Source organism: Periplaneta americana, chromosome 16 (genome assembly GCF_040183065.1).
Source record: "Periplaneta americana isolate PAMFEO1 chromosome 16, P.americana_PAMFEO1_priV1, whole genome shotgun sequence".
Classification (NCBI taxonomy): Eukaryota; Metazoa; Arthropoda; class Insecta; order Blattodea; family Blattidae; genus Periplaneta; species Periplaneta americana.
In genome coordinates, this window is record NC_091132.1 from 108,908,300 (window position 1) to 108,929,317 (window position 21,018).

Here is a 21,018-nt window from a genome sequence, read left to right on the forward strand (position 1 = left end):
ATAATAACTGAGCAATTAATAGCTCGTGGAATAAACTTTCTGGCGTATAATAATAATAATAATAATAATAATAATAATAATAATAATAACTGAGCAATTAATAGCTCGTGGAATAAACTTTCTGACGTATAATAATAATAATAATAATAATAATAATAATAATAATAATAATAATAATAATAACTGAGCAATTAATAGCTCGTGGAATAAACTTTCTGACGTATAATAATAATAATAATAATAATAATAATAATAATAATAATAATAATAATAACTGAGCAATTAATAGCTCGTGGAATAAACTTTCTAGCGTATAATAATAATAATAATAATAATAATAATAATAATAATTATAATAATAATAACTGAGCAATTAATAGCTCGTGGAATAAACTTTCTGACGTATAATAATAATAATAATAATAATAATAATAATAATAATAATAATAATAACAGAGCAATTAATAGCTCGTGGAATAAACTTTCTAGCGTATAATAATAATAATAATAATAATAATAATAATAATAATAATAATAACTGAGCAATTAATAGCTCGTGGAATAAACTTTCTGACGTATAATAATAATAATAATAATAATAATAATAATAATAATAATAATAATAACTGAGCAATTAATAGCTCGTGGAATAAACTTTCTGACGTATAATAATAATAATAATAATAATAATAATAATAATAATAATAATAATAACTGAGCAATTAATAGCTCGTGGAATAAACTTTCTAGCGTATAATAATAATAATAATAATAATAATAACTGAGCAATTAATAGCTCGTGGAATAAACTTTCTGACGTATAATAATAATAATAATAATAATAATAATAATAATAATAATAATAATAACTGAGCAATTAATAGCTCGTGGAATAAACTTTCTAGCGTATAATAATAATAATAATAATAATAATAATAATAATAATAATAATAATAATAACTGAGCAATTAATAGCTCGTGGAATAAACTTTCTAGCGTATAATAATAATAATAATAATAATAATAATAATAATAATAATAATAATAATAATAATAACTGAGCAATTAATAGCTCGTGGAATAAACTTTCTGACGTATAATAATAATAATAATAATAATAATAATAATAATAACTGAGCAATTAATAGCTCGTGGAATAAACTTTCTGACGTATAATAATAATAATAATAATAATAATAATAATAATAATAATAATAACTGAGCAATTAATAGCTCGTGGAATAAACTTTCTGACGTATAATAATAATAATAATAATAATAATAATAATAATAATAATAATAATAATAATAACTGAGCAATTAATAGCTCGTGGAATAAACTTTCTGACGTATAATAATAATAATAATAATAATAATAATAATAATAATAATAATAACTGAGCAATTAATAGCTCGTGGAATAAACTTTCTGACGTATAATAATAATAATAATAATAATAATAATAATAATAATAATAATAATAATAACTGAGCAATTAATAGCTCGTGGAATAAACTTTCTAGCGTATAATAATAATAATAATAATAATAATAATAATAATAATAATAATAATAACTGAGCAATTAATAGCTCGTGGAATAAACTTTCTGGCGTATAATAATAATAATAATAATAATAATAATAATAATAATAATAATAATAATAACTGAGCAATTAATAGCTCGTGGAATAAACTTTCTGACGTATAATAATAATAATAATAATAATAATAATAACTGAGCAATTAATAGCTCGTGGAATAAACTTTCTAGCGTATAATAATAATAATAATAATAATAATAATAATAATAATAATAATAATAACTGAGCTCAGAAAAATGTAAATGGCTTCTAAGGAAGGAGGTTCATGTGAGGAACAACATTCAGCGCGCGTTTTTTACGTGTGGAACATCGTTTCAAGTTTAGTGTCTCCGTGTGATCACAAATATGATGTCAAGTTTAGAGACTTCAGGCACTTGATTCCTGTAAACTATCCCCGTGTGAATCAGGTATTAACCCCGACCCACGCTCGACCCAGGAAAGCATGACAACGGTCAAAATACAAATCCTCCAATCGGAAACGAAAGCTCGAACGCAGAGATACATTCGTCTTCCGATATATGAAATAATAAATCTAGTGGATTACGGTTAGTTTTATAAGTTTTACCGCACGATTGTCCGAATGACATGCTATATGCTGCGTGGCCTTGGTTTATTAATGCTGAATGTGAAGTACACCTCCAACACTAAAACATTGCCAGAAGTATTTTAAAAATAAATGACGAACATCTCCATTTCTGCAGGAATCTTAAAATTGAAAAACAAGAAGCTCTTTCACAATTAAACATTCCCAACAACGCGGAAGCATATTCGATGATAGGACGAAGTTTAAGATCTGAGTTACGGCGGAGGTCGTTTAATAATTGGTGTCGTCTTCCACAAAAAAGTAAAGGAGTGGTGACTTACAGTGAAAATCCAAAAAAGAACTGTTGGATTAGTAATAGAAGAGGGATATCATCCTCAGAGTGGACCAATGCCATAAAGATGTCCACAAACATCGCAGCAGTACGATCGGTGCCAGGTGGTTCCTTCCAAGATCAAAACTGTCGTCATCCAGGATGCAGCGAAGTAGAAACCCTTGGGCATGTTTTGGGTTATTGCCCTAAAGGAGAACTACTGAGGAACAATCGCCACCATAAAGTGAGAAGCTCCATCGCAACCACTCTTCGGAAGGCAAAGTGGGAGGTTTACGAAGAAGTGTTGAGAATGGGTCAACGAGAAGAGCAGACATTATAGCCATCGATCGCCGGAATCAAAGAAGCCTCATTCTTGACCACACTGTCCGTTTTGAGAAGGATGATCAACAAGCCAATAATGTTAACGATGAAAAGAAGTCTATTTACAACCCATGTATTCCTCACTTCAGTGAGAGATACAAAATGAATATTAATACATGGGAAGTGAAAGGACTTCTTTTTGGCGCTAGGAGAACTTCATTTAAGATAACCAAAACCATTCTCCTTTCTCTTAAATTTTCTAATGATGACATTAACAAAATTTGTCTAATCATATTGAGAGATTCATTATCCATTTTACACAATCACTTGTATAATACTACGTAATATTTTGTTTTTTACTTCATTTCATTACTCTTCATTGTACTTTCATCTCATGTTTCTCCGAAATCAAATTGTACTTTATTTTTAAATTTAGCATTGTTCCGCATACTGTCCGCAAATCATATTGTATTTTATTTTTAAGTTAACCTCTGCTTTGTATTCTGGACCCTAGTGGTCAGCCGTAGATGTCGGCCAGATGTCCCAAATTGTGGAATTAGTAGCCCATCCTAATATTCCATATTGGGTTATAGACTGAAATAAGGCAAGGTAAACAGTACGTAGTACATCCTTTGGCATGTGATTTCGTAACTGAACAAAATAATATAAAAGTTCAATTTGAAAAATTAACTTTCCGTATTTTACCTTTATGGAGTCTTTTTTTTTATTACTATCCGTCAAAGAAACAACAGAATAATGAGCCATATTGTTTCTAGTTACAACATTGTTCTACTAAACAGTGGTTTCAAATATCTGTAATAGTGTCAACTGTTGATTTAGGCAAAAACAGTTTCCCATCGCATGCAGAAGAGCATACACAACGTTGATCCTTATTTTCAACAAAAGTGTTTGTTACAACGTTGTTACAACGTGTGAATGATTCAAATGAAGAAGTACAATTAAAATTTCCTCTCATCGCCCCTTATTCGTATTTGTAGTTGTTAAGGGATATTAAATGCAGAAGTACAAGAGCAATTATCATTTTATTGTATCTTATTAGAATCTATAACTGATAAGAGATGCTAAACGAAGAAATACGATTACAATCATTATGCCATTGTTTCCTATTAGAGTCTGTAGTTAATGGAAATAGTAATATACGTTACAAGAGCGGTATGTTGACGTTTTCATGGTCGAGGAAAAGATTGAAAAAGCGAAACGTAGTAGAGCTTTTTTAATTTCCGAGAACATGAAAACAAACATACCGCTCGTGTATCGTACATTATTTTGTGCGAAGATCGTTTATTACATATCTGAAAGACGAATTTCTAATTAGTTGCAATGAAATCTCCATGTTGGTTTCTGTTTAATGACGGCAACTTCGGAAAGCCAAAATATCTTTCTTCAACATTGTTGCTATAAAATGTTTTCTGTGTTTACTATACTCCAGCAGGCCGTGATATAGCCTACGTCTGTCTTTTTTTTCCCCCCCCCCAGTCTATAAATGCGAACTTAAAACAAACGGTAAGGTTATGTAATGATTTATTTTTCATTTTAATATTTTAACAATATTATTTATACAACATATTGCAGTAATAACATCGGCATCTGGAATCTCGTTGATTTTTTCACGGCTTCCTTAATGTTACTTGTATCAGGAATGCAATAAATTTCGTGGAGTAGTAGATTTTACTTAATTTTTGCAAATATTTAAAAACAATAATTAACATTGCAATTTATGTGAAATTGCAGTGGTAAGTTTCCAATTTATAATTATTACTATGTTAAACGTCTCTAAAAATAATATGTTAAAAGCCTAAAGCAGTAAAATGAATGTCGCGCTTAAGCGGTAAGAAGAGGGAAATTGTTATGTGTGTTACGTTGGGAATACTGAATGTGGTATTTCACACTTACCGCGTATTGGTCCTTTGCGGAAAACAAGCAAATACGCACGATATCGCACAAAGAATAATTACAGTCATCTCATCGTGCCCAGTTGGAATCTGTATTTTATAAGGGATTTTAAATGAAGAAGTACAATTTAAAATATCGTATCTTAGTCCCTGATTTGATTCTTTAGTTGATTAGGGGTTAAAACAAAGGATTGCAAATTTTCATGTAGTCGTCTGATTAGACTCGGAGTTGATAAGAGGTATCAAATATAGAAAAACTCTTACAATTATCATCTCATCGTCTCTGATTAGATTCTGTATGGATGTGAAATAAAGAATTACAAATGATCTCGATTATAACTTGTAGTTGACAAGTGATATTATGTAAATCATTACAATTAAAATTTATCGTCGAATTGTGATTAGATTCTTTGTTTGGCAAATGAAATAAAATGAATAATTTCCAATTTTGTATCTGCTAACGACAAATTCTTAGAATTAAATTGTAATGTTATCTTTCAGGTTCTTCAGTACAATATGACCGGCGGAAAGCGGAACCGTGGGCTGGCTGTCGTTTTGTCGTACCGTCTTCTGGCGAAGGACAGGGAGCCCAGTCGTGAAGATCTCCACCTCGCGAGGATTATGGGCTGGTGTCTCGAAATGGTAAGATTGGTGATTCCTCATGCTTGAAGTGGGCGGTACGCAAACAAACTGGTATGGGACACCGTTAATAAGAGTGATGAAATGTACATTTAATATAAAGTTACCATCCATCCCAAACAGTTTATTTTATATGGTTTACATTTAATTACATAATATGAATGCTATGGAAGCTCCTTTACAAAGATAAATTTAAATGCCTAAAATTGTTGTAATTTTTTCTTATAAAGGATGAACAACGTCTAATCTGGGACATGATTCATACCCTGTTGACCCATGGGATACGTGTGAGATCAAAGTGTATTAGACTACACAATCTGTTAACAGTGTTTTATACTTTAATAGTACATTATGCAACGACCCTATAATGATAGTAATTAAGACGCGAGGATGTTTATGAAACGAGCGCAAGCGACCATATTTATAACTTGAAATTATTCAGAAGTATTTATATTATTCTTATGTGACTGGGGAGCGAACTGACCTTGTGCAATCTCGTAAATTGTGAGATGTGCGCAGATGCGAGAGTATTGATTTTTTCCGGGCAACGAATGTCGACGACCTTGATATAATCTAGTAAGATAAACGTTAAACTTGATATAACCTTGAAATTGAATTCGACATTGAAAAACAAGATGACATATTGAATTTATTTGAATATTATTTACAATTAACGCTAATTATTATAGTAACAGAACATAACCTTCTGCCACAGTATTGGATTTCCAGCATGCGTGACGTTTTGCTAGTTGTCTTTCGATTGCATATCCGAGAATAATCGAAAACCTGAACTTTAATGAATAGGTGTACTTTAATGACATGCATTAAAGGACTGCTACCAGGTGTATAATTACTACATTTCGGCATGGTCGAGCATAAATAAATGTAAAATATAATATAATTATGAATAATTTTCTATTAGTGCAATTTTTAAGTTATGTTGCATGGTAAAAGGTTATTTTAATTTTAATAATTGAAGTTTTTAGATATAATTCCTATGTTATAGGCCTATCCTATTCCATTTTTAATTTAATTTTGCTAAATAAATTATTCATGTTGCATACCGTCACTTCCTTTAAAGCCACTAACTTATTCAGAACTCCGGGATATCTAAATCAGACATAGCTAGGTTATTTCGAGATCGCCTTCTCATCGTGGGTGTAGAGATCCAATGCTGTACAGTTGTCAAAAGAAAAAGTGGCCGCTCTTCTGAAACAAAGTTCCCTTCGGGTATCTTCGCTACAATTCGGAGACAGGCGATGTTACATGTTGTTGGAACACGTTGCCTGATATCTACAGTTATAATTGAAGTATTCTGTGTGTTATTCGATAGCGTAATGGTAGCGTTCAGGCCTCTTATTCGTGAGATCCTGCGTTCGACTACAACCTCGTGCTTTTTATGATCTGTTTTTGAGAGAGACAAACTATATATAATGGCTCCTTTCTCTTTTACGATTATTTTAGTAATTAACATCAGGTTCATTAATATATTATGCCATGACTTTATCATTATGATATTGTGGCTGCAAATGGAAAGAAAAAAGATTTTATTCTCAATAAAAATATCTTTCGTGGCATAAACAAAACAAATTTACTGGCGTCGGCCTTAAAACATTCAAACTATTAAGCGTTCAAAAAACAAAACAAAAAGCCACAATTCAATATTTAGTCTATCTTCCTCTTATCTCGATCATCTTGCAGTCGAGTGGGCATGGAATCGACTAGTCTTTGCAAATAGCGACTGTTCTTAGACACGATATTCCAGGCATTCTGAACATATTAATACATACATAAATGTTCTGTCCATGGGCAGGTCTTTCATTGCAAACCCAGCAATCTCCAATCTTTCCTATTTTCTGCCTTCCTCTTAGTCTCCGCATATGATCCACATATCCTAATGTCGTCTATTATTCTTTTCAACCAGAGACCCAACCAATTCCTTTTTCTCTTTCTAATCAGTTTCAGCAACATTCTTTCTTCACTCTCTTTTTCAAACACAATTTTATTTCTTATTCTGTCTGTCCACTTCACACGCACCGTTCTTCTCCACATCCACATTTCAAATGCTTCAATTCGTTTCTCTTCATTTCGTCGTAATGTCCATGTTCCTTCCCCATACAATGCCACACTCCACACAAAACACTTCACTAGTCTCTTCCTTAGTTCTTTTTCCAGAGGTCCACAGAAGATCCTTCTTCTTCTATTAAAAGCTTCCTTTGTTCATGTTTGCAGTTTTTCTTGGGAAGGATAGGCCTAAATGCGGTAACATCCCGTTGCTTTCCGCACACCACTATCTCTTTCGCATCTTATTAAATTCCAGGGGGCCGGGCCCAAGCGTGCAGATGAGGAGAGTGAATTTGACTAATTGGGCCCTCCGGACTTCACCGAAAGTCACGGAAAGGGTTAAATATTAATTCTATCAGGATGTTTGACCCGATCAGAGACCGGGAAATCTCAATTAGCCTTTGCCCCCCGCATCCTGGACTAGCTTCTACGAATCATCAGAAAATCTTAGATTTTGATTGGGCCAATTTTTCCGAAAATTTTTCCACACTTTTGCCCTCATAGCTCAGCGGACGAACGTCGAAATTTAGATGTCAACGTCTCAGGTTCAATTCCTCGTTACTCCTTTTCATTTTATTGTGGTTCAAGATAGTATAATGTAATAATACAAAAAGAAAAACTAATAGCAGTATTATGCAACTGGATTTTTCCAAACCTGATATTAAATTTATGTTATTTATATCGCTAAAGAACGATTACAATATAAATAACTTGAATATTAGTTATACAGTATCACTAAAGAACGATAACAGAATATAAATGATAAATATCGGTTTGTTTAATTAATGTAAGATATTGTATAATACGTATTTAATTATCTAAATAAAATAACCTATTTTACAAAGAAAGATGTTTATTTGTGTGATAATAATTACGTACATAAAATACAGATTATTTATATTGCGAAAGAACAATAACAATATAAATAACTTGAATATTATTTTATAATGCTAATGAAGGAAAACAGAATATAAATGATAACTTGAATATTATTTATATCGCTAAAGAACGATAACAGAATATAAAAAACGTGAATTTTATTCATATCGGAATTTCACAGATTTATTACAGATGTATTTAAGAAATTGTAGAAGAATAGTAATTAGTAACAGTGTCCTATTTCTTCTTCTTGGAGCCAAATTTGTAACTTTTAAAAGTGTGGTTACTATGTTGAAGTGTATGTGTTGTAACGGATGCTTGATTTGTTATGTATGTGAGTCAGTTATGGGATGCTTGATGTCGTCGCAATGTCGTAATTATAGTTTGATGGTGTTTGTGTGACTATTGTGTATTAATTTATGATGTATGGTACGGAAAGCTGCATATTTGTGTTATAGAAGTGTTACGTATGTATATTGTTAATGTTTTTGTATGTTTCAAATTGATACCTGATATTTGTTTTGCAATCGCAATGCCTAATTTACGGATTGTTTATGTTTTGTTTACATCGCGTAAGCCAATTTAATTTTCTTTTCCATTTTTCTTTATGCTTATCTTTTTTGTGTATGAAACTATAGCCCTAACATACATATGTAAAATAGGGTTAACCCCCATTGGAGATACAATAATAATAATTATTATTCATATCGTTATAAAACGATAACAGAATACAAATGATGACTTGAATTTTATTCATATCTCTAAAGAACGATAACAAAATATAAATAACGTGATATCCATAAAGAACGATAACTGAATATAAATGATAATTTGAATAGCATTTACATCGCTAAAGAACGATTAAAAAATAAAATGAAAACTTGAAGAAGGCCCGAACCCACAACCTTTGAATCATTAAACAAGCACCCTACCGCTGGTCTACGAGGCGCAGATACGGAACACTTTCATAGTTCCGGAACTGCTTGTACAAGCACGTGCATCGTGTAACATCGCCGCGACCCGAAGTGGACTTTGAAAATATTCGCTGTTCACGAGTGCGGCCACTTTTTTTTTTTTTTTTTTTGACAGCTGTACATATTTCATAACATGATATTTGCGATGGGCTAAATGTTTGGGGTTGTTTGTTATTTCATCATCCCATCGTCTTCTTTTGCCGATCCTCACTCACGCTATGCTGTAACTCGAGTTGTTATGTGTTCAGTTGTAAATCCATCAGACCAGTATTCCATTTCCTGTTGCTCTGTGGAGATTTATCTTCTTTCCGAAGAGGACAGCTCTGTATCAACTGTTCTATGTTTGTGGCCTATATGGATCACATTGCCTATAATCCCTCTCCTTCTGATTATCATGTTGATTAAAATAAATATCTTAATTAAACATTTACAGCAGTATAAAGCCTGGATAACGTCTTAATGCTAATGTAAATATTAAAGAAATAAATAAATTTTCGGTTTAATCTGCATCTATAAAAGTAGTACGTTATATTATCTATACTAATAATAAACCTGTAGCCGAAATTTTTCTGGTAATTTTCGATTTTCCAAAAATAATTGGTCCTAACATATATAATTAACCACCCTGAAACCGAAAATCGCATTTTTGAAATTTTTGTTTGTATGTCTGTCTGTATGTTTGTTACCTTTTCACGCGATAATGGCTGAACCGATTTATATGAAAATTGGAATATAAATTAAGTTCGTTGTAACTTAGATTTTAGGCTATATGGCATTCAAAATACTTTATTTAAAAGGGGGGTTATAAGGTGGTCTGAATTAAATAAATCGAAATATCTCGCTTATTATTGATTTTTGTGAAAAATGTTACATAACAAAAGTTTCTTCAAACATGATTTCCGATAAGTTTTATTCTTTACAAAATTTTGATAGGACTGATATTTAATGAGATAAATGAGTTTTAAAATTAAAATAACGCCATCTAAGACGGTGCAACGAATTAAGAACAAATGACTTCGTCTATAAGGGGCCTTGGACAACAACAATCGAAACAGGGGCCTTGGACATCAACAATCGAAAGCTATTAAATATTGCGTACAGAAAATGTTTCTGTTTTTGTATGAAGTAATATCAGAAGCTAACTTAACCGATTTGTATAATTAATTATTATTTCACCATTGGAAAGTGTAGTTTCTTTAGATGGACATAATGCTATAATGTTATTACAGTAACGTCTGAGTAAATCGAGGACAGGTAAGATTAAAATAGCTTCTTAAGCACAGAAAATTTGATAGGCTATTTTGTACATTCGTTTTCTGTATTTCTTAAAATAATATTTATGTACACTCATTTTAACCTCAGAGAATTAACGAACAACGAGAGTGTATTGATTTAGTATGCAGTAATAGTACGTTAGCTTAGCAATCCATTATTTTATAATTCAAATTTTAACTATGCTCAATTGAATCGTGTTAAAATACAAAAAATATATATGCAATAAATGCAATGCAAAAAAAATTGGGTAATGAGCGAAGCAGATTATCTTGCGCTGTTGTAAAAGTTGTTCCCTGGATCAAACGTCCTATTTTAATTATGTAATTACTTTATATTTATTTCTAACAGGTGCAGCGGAGCGCACGGGTACGGCTAGTTTACAATAAATAAGGATCCAGTTTTCGGGGATAAACAACGTAGCTGTGAAGGTTATAGTTAAGAATCTCTCTTGTTTATAACGTAAGAAAATAATACAATATTTTACACACGATACACAATGTGAAAATATAATGCTGTTTGTTATTCAAGACCATAACCCTATTAAGTAAACTCTCGTTGGAGCTATGAAACTTAATGTGGTCGTCCTTCGCTACAAGTGGACAGAATTACTTACATCAGCACGCTGACGCACCGTTATCCAAGTGGTTGTAGCGCTGACTTCTCACATAAAAGACCCTAGTTCATACTCCAGCGAATACAAGCGAAATTCATGGTGAAAAATGACAGTATTGAAGCATGTTTTTCAGAATTCCCTTTTCCCCTGCCGTATAATCATGATTCGTCATAATCGTCAAGAACGGCGTTATTACACCGGTCACCTCCCCTCAAAATTAATTCCATTGGACTTGAAAGGCGGATGTTCCTCGATGGAAGTGAATCCCTACAATTGGAGTCGATATGAAGAAGTGCTTCCATATTAAAGACTCATCTTAGGAGGGGATGTTTTTTTTTTATTTTTACTAACTTTTTTGTTTTTATACACACACACAGATATATGTGTTTTATTTAAATCTATAGCTGTGGTGGTTTGAATAGAAGGTCTGACGGCCTTAACTTCCCCTGTATAAATAAATGCAGTATGTACAACATTTTACAAGTGTCCCAGAAGATAAAGCGGCTTACTTGACCAGAAAGTCCAGTACATGTGAATATCTTCTTCTTCTTCTTCTTCTTCTTCTTCTTCCTTTCACGGATTAGGTCATTCGGCCTGTTTCGGCCTCAATTCTATGTCGTCCAAGGCCTCTATATCCTGTAGGTCTATATGTGAACAAGTTTTGCCATCTGTATATTCGAAATCCTTATGAGTAAAGAAGAAAGATGAAGAGACTACTATTGCTACTAAAAGGACGAGGTATAAATAAAAAAAATCATTAAATTACGTGATTATCTAACGTCGCTGGAATTTGATTAGAAGAGTTCAAAAAATCGCCTTACATTTGGGGAAAACCTCGGAATAGACCCACCAGTTAACGAGCACAATCGGGATTCAAACCTCGGGTCACATTATCCATAAAAACCACGGAGGAGCACGAGGTTTAGTTGCATGTTTGGAATTTACTATTAAATGAACTGTAGTAGTCCGTTGTTTTGGTGTATGAGCAGTGTACAACGGCTCAGAGGTGATTAATGGCAATCGGATCAGCAGTAATGTTCACTTCTTAAAACGATTTGGGAATGGCGGAAGTACGAAATCTTCATCTACCACATCCAATACCGAGCATATCTTGTAAGAGGCGAAATTCTCTCGCCGTGTGTTCAGCATGACGCAAGACTATTACTTAAGTTAGTGTTGCCAACTTTTCTATTTTTCATATTTCCTTCCCTTAAGAAATGAAGCTGTGTTAGAAAAAGTGGGTGAAGAAAGAATGATGCTGAAACTGATCAGGAAGAGAAAAAGGAATTGGCTGGGTCACTGGCTGAGAAGAAACTGCCTACTGAAGGATGCACTGGAAGGAATTGTGAACGGGAGAAAAGTTCGGGGCAGAAGAAATGAGATGGACAACATTAAGATAACATGGATGGTATGCGGGGACTAAGAGAAAGGCGGAAAATAGAAAAAATTGGAGAATGCTGGGTTTGAAGTAATAAATCTGCCCTTGGGCAGAAAACAATGAATGAATCAATAAATGAATTCATGTCTGATAGAACAGTGGAAAGGTCTTTTTCAGACATTAATTCAATATATGTAGGCTACTTAAAACGTTTATTATTCTTGAGGGAATGTGTTCAAAGGTCAAGCGTGGATTAATTATACATTTTTGGTTCAAATACAAGCTGTTGTCTGAGAAACGGCGCACAATTCTTAACGATTTATTCAACTTTTCTTACATTATTTTAGAAAGAAGGTCATTTTGATATTGATGGAAGTGCTTTGAAAAATACTTCAAAACTTACTCTAGCCATCCTTACTGTAGTTTGATGACGTGAAATGTGTACCCTAGATGTTCACGAAGGATGGTGGAATAAACTATAAAAGATGTATGATAAATTGTGCGCACTGAGATAGACTCTTACTCAAAAGGAAATGCCAATAGGCCTATTAGTAAGAAGAAGATCGCCCGCGACGGGCGGAACTATTCAGCTTGCAAAATCTCAGTAAGTCTAAGACATTTAGACCTAACACTAATGTATTTTGTTTGTAATGTCCCTGAGTCCAATCCTCATGTGGGAAGCATCATCATCATCATCATCATCATCATCATCATCATCATCATCATCATCATCACCATCATCTTTTTTACTTGGTTATTTAACGACGTTGTATCAACTACGAGGCTATTTAGCGTCGATGTGATTGGTGATAGCGAGATGATATTTGGCGAAATGAGGCCGAGGATTCGCCATAGATTACCTGACATTTGTCTTACTGTTTGGAAAAACCTCGGAAAAATCCAATCAGGTAATTAGCCCAAGCGGAAATCGAACCCGCGCCCGAGCGTAACTCCGGATCAGCAGGCAAGCACCCTAGCCGACTGAGCCTCTTCTTAATGAATGCTAAATGTACAAAAAGATGCACAGCAGGACTGATCAAATCTGAGTTTCACGTCACTGTTAATTTTGAGTGAATTAATTGAAAATAAATTTTCAAGCAAATTCGGAATTAAAAAAGTCCTGAAAGAGGCCAAATCTGTGAGAAAATATTACATTTTGTTGCATGTACAATGTGATCGAAGTTATGTAAATTAATATAGTAGCTATGGTTTAATTTGGCTGTATTATTTTGTATCTGAAGCGTAAATTGATTTACCTTAAGTCAGAGAGGTATTACCCTATCTACCGATATAATCTTGCGAGCCCGATGTTTTCAAAAGTTGGCAAACCTGACTTAAGACTACACAGGAATAACACAAGACAGGAGAGTTAACTCGTTTCTGTGTGAGATAATACCACAGTCTAGTATATACAATCGCGAAGCTCAATACGTAGTAAATATGCAAACATTAGATAGTTGCTCACCATTAGGATCGCTAATATCGCTTCATTACAGGCAATGCAAAATAGAACCGTCACAGTCTATTGTTTCTAGCACCCTCAAAACTCAAGCTTCGTGACTGTATATAGTAGGCTGTGATAATACATGCAAATTTACACTTCTCTGCCATACTCGAATTCACACCCGCTGAATTTGTGGCTGTAGTGCATAACATATTATCTTACCACACTCGCGGACGCGGCAGTGCACAGATGCGAGCTTGGAAAGACAAAATGTATGCACTATAGAAGCATTACCACTTGAGCCACAACGGAGGACTGAGTCAAGAAATGCAAATTCAAATGACATGGACTGCCATCATCATCACCATAAAGATTTGAGCCCTTTGTGTACTGACTCATTTAAGAATTATAAACCAACATTAGAATTCACAAGTAGCGGAACCCCTCAGACTTAGCAAATAATACAAGCAATCTTGATCTTGTTTTGTTTGCAGTTGCACACTTCGCTGCTGATGACGCAGGACACGGTGGAGCAGGCAGATGTCCGCAGAGGCAAGCCTTGCTGGTATCTGGCCTCCGACCTGGTATCGAACGCAGGCGTGGCTCTGAACGACGCCTCTCTTCTGGAGACGGGAATCTATCAACTTCTGAAGATCCATTTTGAAGACAAACCCTACTACGTAGATGTTTTGGAGCTCTTTCATGACGTAAGTTAAAGTAGACATGTTTTGTAGTGCGAGGGTTTAGATTTAAAACAATTTTATTAAAGACATCTTTTTTGGACAAAGACCTTCCACGTGAAGAAAAGTAAGTAAAGCATTTCGTATCAGCCATTCAAAGAAAATCCAGACTGTAATGTTAGCCATCTTGGTTAAACGAGCATTGAGTGACTTCTTTTCCTATTGCGGATATATGCTCTTCAGCCGTCTTACATGTCGTACCAACATAACTTACGAGACATTACGAACGTTTCACGCTAGTTTGCAATGTTCCAGCGGGATAGAAATTCGGCCATTTTCATACTTCAGGGAAGTGTGTAGGGGTAAGAAAATAGTGTTTTATGACACGTTAGGTTAGTTTAGACTTCAATTATGTCTTACGTACTTATCTGTGACAGGTTAGGTTAGGTTAGTTTAGGATTTTAGTGACAGGTTAGGTTAGTTTAGACTTAAATTATGTCTTACGTACTTATCTATGACAGGTTAGGTTACGGCAGTTTAGGGTTTTGTTATGCCTTGTATAGGGAAATCTGTGACAGGTTAGGTTAGGTTAGTTTAGGATTTTAGTGACAAGTTTTTATTATGCTTTGTATATACGAAACTGTGACACATTAGGTTAGGATAGTTTAGGCTTTTCTTATGTCTTGTATAGGCGAATCTGTGACAAGTTAGGTTAGGTTAGTTTAGGATTTTAGTGACAGGTTAGGTTAGATTAGTTTAGGCTTTTATTATCAAGATGAAGGTGAAAGCGATTGAGTGTGGCGCTCTTGAGCAGGTAGTGATTTTTTGTTTTCTATGTTGACAGTTCAAGTCAGTCGGTGTCTATTTCAAATTCGACGGAAGTCACTTAACGCTCTCCCATTTTATTTTTTACTTCGCTTTCGTTGACTAGCCTATTTACTGCTGAAAATCTTAAGTCGCCCGCACATCTGGTAACTAGCTGTAGCTTCCTACCCTCTTATGGTGGCCTATTCTTGAGACCATCTGTTCAACCTTTTCACAGTCTCTTGTTCCGAATTCAGTATTTCAGGATAACGTATAATATCTTTTTTCCACTCCCACTGCCACAAGTATACTTATTAGCTTATTTTTAGGAAAATAAATTAATTTTACCGTGGTAATGTCGGTTACATTCACGACAGGACTAAGTCCCATTATTTCCCTAGGGAAGTATATGTTTGGTTCAACAGTTGCATAGCAACAACAAAATAATAATCAGAAGTCCCAACAGTTCTGGTAATGAAGAAGTATATTTTTATTGCTCAAAATGTGAGAGTGGAAGAAGCATTATATGCAATTCGTGAGTTAAGTAGAATTTACTAGTCTGAAGTACTTAATTGCAGTCCTCGCTGTCTCTCGGGCGCAAATTCGTCCTCGACTAATAAAAACTACTTTACTTACCTCCAGATATATGTAAATAACTATTTTCCCATTCTTCGTTGGCAAATGATTATAGCTTCTTTTGCTCTTGTTATACTCCACGCCTATCAGACGTAAAGAAGATCTGAGGGGATGCACATATTTATTACTTCTCGTTTTAATTTGTTATTATATGGTTTGTTTAAAAAAATTAATTTTAGACTCCATAATTTTGACATGCTATAGCTCTGTTGAAAGAATACCGATCTGCTTCATATGTGTGTGTGCGTATATAGATATGTACAGTGCATACATATACACATACACACACGAACACAATTCGTAGATTAGCCAATTGTGTTTACGCAAAATGCTTGTACGTCGATCTTAATAAAATTGTGGATTTCTGACATAATAATGAGACTTTTCATGTCACACAGTCACGCCAGTCCATCCAATAGTAAATGATCAATATGACTTCCCTCTCTATTGCAGAACAAAGATATACAACATTCTTTATTATTTAATGTATGGGAAGGAATAAAGAACAATAATTTAATCGGGCCTATCATTCTTGCTGGGAGGTTATATATATATATATATATATATATATATATATATATATATATACATATATATACATACATACATACATACATATATATATATATATATATATATATATATATATATATATATATATATATATATATATTATAGACACACAACGTGTTAGAAAAAGGTATACAGTATTTTAAGAGGTGCTAGTATGCATCAAAATAAGAAAATGTCTAATAAACATGGGTCCTACAACACATATTTTCTGAGATCTGAACACTTGTTCGTAGGAGGTGTTCAATGTGACGTCCATTCATGGCAATGGATTCCTCTGCCCTTTGGCGTAAGGAATCGCGCACTCTTTGAAATTTGTTGTTAATACATTAATAAGAAAGTCCTGATAACGATCCCCAGTTAATCTCTGTGGCAGCAACGTATGGCCCTATTAATCTATCACCAAGAACGCCTGCCCATAAGTTGACTGAGAATCGGTGCTGATGCCTTGTTTCTTCAGCTGCATGGGGATTTTCATCAGCCCACACATGCTGATTACGAAAAATTCACATCATCATCTCTGCTGAATCCCGCTCATATCCGCAACCAAGCTTTTCTTTTCAGTATTCCTTGCGACGTATCAGTATTCCATGCCAGGGGTGTCAACTACGGTATGATTATCTGGTAGTCTGTCGTATTGTAGGGCAGAAAAATGCATTGCCATAAATGGACGTCACATTGAGCACCTCCTATGAACAAGTGTTCAGATCTCAGAAAGTATGTGTTGTAGGACCCATGTTTATCAGACATTATTTTCTTGTTTTTTTTTACTAGGTTATTTTACGACGCTTTATCAACAGCTTGAGTTATTTAGCGTCTGAATGAGGTGAAGGTGATAATGCCGGTGAAATGAGTCCGGGGTCCAGCACCGAAAGTTACTCAGCATTTGCTCATATTGGGTTGAGGGAATGCCCCGGAAAAAACCTCAACCAGGTAACTTGTCCCGACGGGGAATCGAACCCGGGCTCTTTTCTTGTTTTGATGCATATTATCACTTCCTAAAATATTGGATACTTTTTTAACAATATATATATATGTATACAGGGTGTTTCAAAAATACGGGGCATAATTTCAGGTATGTATTTCCCACATGTAGACAATCAAAATAGTTCATTACAACATGTGTCCGGAAATGCTTTATTTCCGAGTTATGGCCTTCACAACATTGAAATTCACCGGAACGTTTTTCTTTCCGCAGGTCGTTGCCGTCAAAGAAGACATTAAGAGGGCACTCTGACAGTTCATTCCGAGGCGAAGGTTACATTCAGTGTTGTGTAGGCGTTAGACTGTGCGACATGTATTCAAATCAAGAGCTGGCAGAGATACACTTCATGTACGGTAAGGCGGACGGCAATGCTGCTCTGGCTCGTCGTTTGTACCAGGAGAGGTACCCACAGCGACAATGTCCAGATCGGCAGACATTTGTACGTCTCCATTACCGTCTGTGCGAGTATGGAAAATTTAACTCTCCTGGTTTGGGAAGGGGACGACCAAGATCTACGACTCCAGAAATACAGGAGGAGATTCTGGAGGCTGTGAACATGACTCCTTCTATCAGCACACGAAGGGTAGCGTTGCAAGTCAATGTTCCTCATACGACTGTATGGAGACTGTTGAAAGAATATCAATTGTATCCTTATCATTTGCAACGTGTACAGGCCCTGTCACCAGCAGATTACCCTGCACGAGTTACGTTCTGTCAGTGGTTCTTGCAGCAGTGTGGTGTAAATCCGAACTTTCCTGCCTTAGTATTATTTACAGATGAAGCACATTTCACACGAGATGGCATAACAAATTTCCACAATCAGCATGTATGGGCGTATGAAAACCCACGTGCAACTGTTCCATCTCATCACCAGGTGCGGTTCTCCCTCAACATGTGGGCCGGTATCATTGGTGATCGATTAGTTGGACTTGTAAACAGACTTACGGGGCAGGCGTACACAAACTTCCTGGAAAACACCATACCTCATGTTTTAGAAGACACTCCACTGATCAATCGTCAACAAATTCACTTCTTGCATGATGGCGCTCCTGCACACTTCAGTCGTACGGCTCGCCGGTACTTGGATCGAAGGTTTCCTGATCGATGGATAGGTAGAGGTGGCCCAATTGCTTGGCCTCCACGCTCATCTGATCTGAACACTGTCGATTTCTACTTGTGGGGCCATTTAAAATCATTGGTTTATTCATCTCCGGTGCCTGATTTGGAATCCCTTCGGAATCGAATTGTGACATGTTCTGAGGACATACGCAATATTTCTGGAGTTTGGGATCGTGTTCGCAGGTCAATGAGACATCGATGTGAGGTCTGTATTCAAGCAGGAGGTGGACATTTTGAACATCTTCTGTAATGACAACGACCTGCGGAAAGAAAAACGTTCCGGTGAATTTCAATGTTGTGAAAACCATAACTCGGAAATGAAGCATTTCCGGACACATGTTGTAATGAACTATTTTGATTGTCTACATGTGGGAAATACATACCTGAAATTATGCCCCGTATTTTTGAAACAGCCTGTATATATATATATATATATATATATATATATATATATATATATATATATATATTTAAAAAAAGAGAGAGATATTGAATGAGTTGATGGATGAAAAACTAAAAAAAAACTATATGAACTAATTCGTCGCATGTTGTTTATTCGTGCTGATGCTCAACCTCATTTTAGTCGAGACGTTAGGAACTTAAAAAAAAACCGATAGTAGGCCTAAATGGATTGTTCTGGCCTTCATGCCTTCCGGGCCAGAATTTAGTTGATTTTTATTTGTGGTGCCATCGTAAATCCATTGTTAATTCATCGCTAATTTAGGACAATGAAATGCTCTTGAACAAGGTTGCCAATTGGAATTTTTAACGACTTGCATCAAAGTGCAAGGAGCTCATTTTGAGCACTTGCTCTAAAGCTAAACATGTCGTTGCTGGAACATAAAAGTAACTGGAATTTGGAATCAAACTATTTCGGACAAAAGATCTTCATGAACCTCTCTTAAAATAATTTTTAGGTCTCAAATTCATTCCTAAAGTGGACCCCACAAGTTATGATTATTTTATATTATAACATACATTGTTTGCGTCTGACTTAAGATATCCATGCCCAATAGAGTTATATAGTGTACACCCTGGCAGAGCAGCTCTCTGCAGTTTCTGTATACTCTGTGCTGCAGGTGAGCCACAAAGCCACGCTGGGGCAGGTGATGGACACGGAGACCCGGGCTGACAGGTCGCTGCAGCAATTCACGATGGAGCGCTACAAGACCGTGACCAAGTACCGCACGGCGTACCACACCTTCCAGATGCCCGTGTCACTCGCCCTCTACATGGTGAGTGCGTGATCAGCGCATGTCTCTTAATACCACTTCCAAACCAGTTCACGTTCTTCACAGCGAATTTTGATACATTTCTTGCAGTTCAAGGAAATTCGCCATTATTTTGACCTCTAATTAAATTATACTGCAAAGACTGTCATGCCACCGCCTGCTTCGAAACTGCGTTCGGGCGTGGGTTCGAATCTTGCTAGAGGTGTTTACCTGGTTGGGTTTTTTTCCACAACTGTAAGAATTTTTTTAAGTTGGTTATTTAACGACGCTGCATCAATTACTAAGTTATTTAGCGTCTATGGGATTGGTGATGGCGAGATTAAGCCGAAGATTCGTCATAGATTACCTGATTGTCGCCTTATGGTTGTGGAAAATCTCGGAAAAAACCCAACCAGGTAATCAGAACAAGCGGGAATTGAACCCGCGCCCGTGCGCAACTCTGGATCGGCAGGTAACTGTAAGGAGAGTGTTAGATAATCTCATGGCGAACTCTCGAACTCGTGGCAACAAAATATCCTACTACCTAACACCAATTCCATGGACGGTAGATAACCGCACAGTTGATGTAGCATTGTCAAATAAACGAGTAAACCAGACCGTTAATGAAGTATAACGAAAGAATCTTTTCTTTCCTGTAGTCTGTTTTGTTCTACACCCTTTGTTAATAATAATTTTCTATTCTTGACTTGCAACTATTTTAAACATCGAACGTTTTCAACTATCCCGTTACACCAATATTGAACTGATATTATACTGCTAATGAACCCTAATCATACAAAAATACACAATTTATTTAGAATTGCGGAATAGAAAAAATAGCGTACTGTATTTTTGTCAATAACATTACTCCCAATTCACTTCTCACCTAAATGCGTAGTTTGTTTACTTGCATTTTTTCCTTATTCTTATTTGACATTTTGCCATTTTAAGCTCAGATTTATTAAGAAAACATTTTTACAGTAATGAGTACAGCAAGAAAAATCTTAATTATTTCAGTAGGTCTACTTGACAGTTATGCAAATTTGGCGAACTACT

The 21,018-nt window shown here is 34.9% G+C and overlaps 1 protein-coding gene across 1 annotated transcript in view; it reads left to right on the top strand.

The window, feature by feature from the left end:
- Positions 1–21,018, top strand: part of LOC138691041 (farnesyl pyrophosphate synthase-like) — a 134,227-nt gene that overhangs the window by 72,567 nt on the left and 40,642 nt on the right. Inside the window, exons 3-5 of the mRNA XM_069812690.1 lie at positions 5,193–5,333; positions 14,452–14,664; positions 19,831–19,986. Coding sequence (XP_069668791.1) covers positions 5,193–5,333; positions 14,452–14,664; positions 19,831–19,986 — 510 coding nt within the window. The remainder of the gene's footprint in view (positions 1–5,192; positions 5,334–14,451; positions 14,665–19,830; positions 19,987–21,018) is intronic.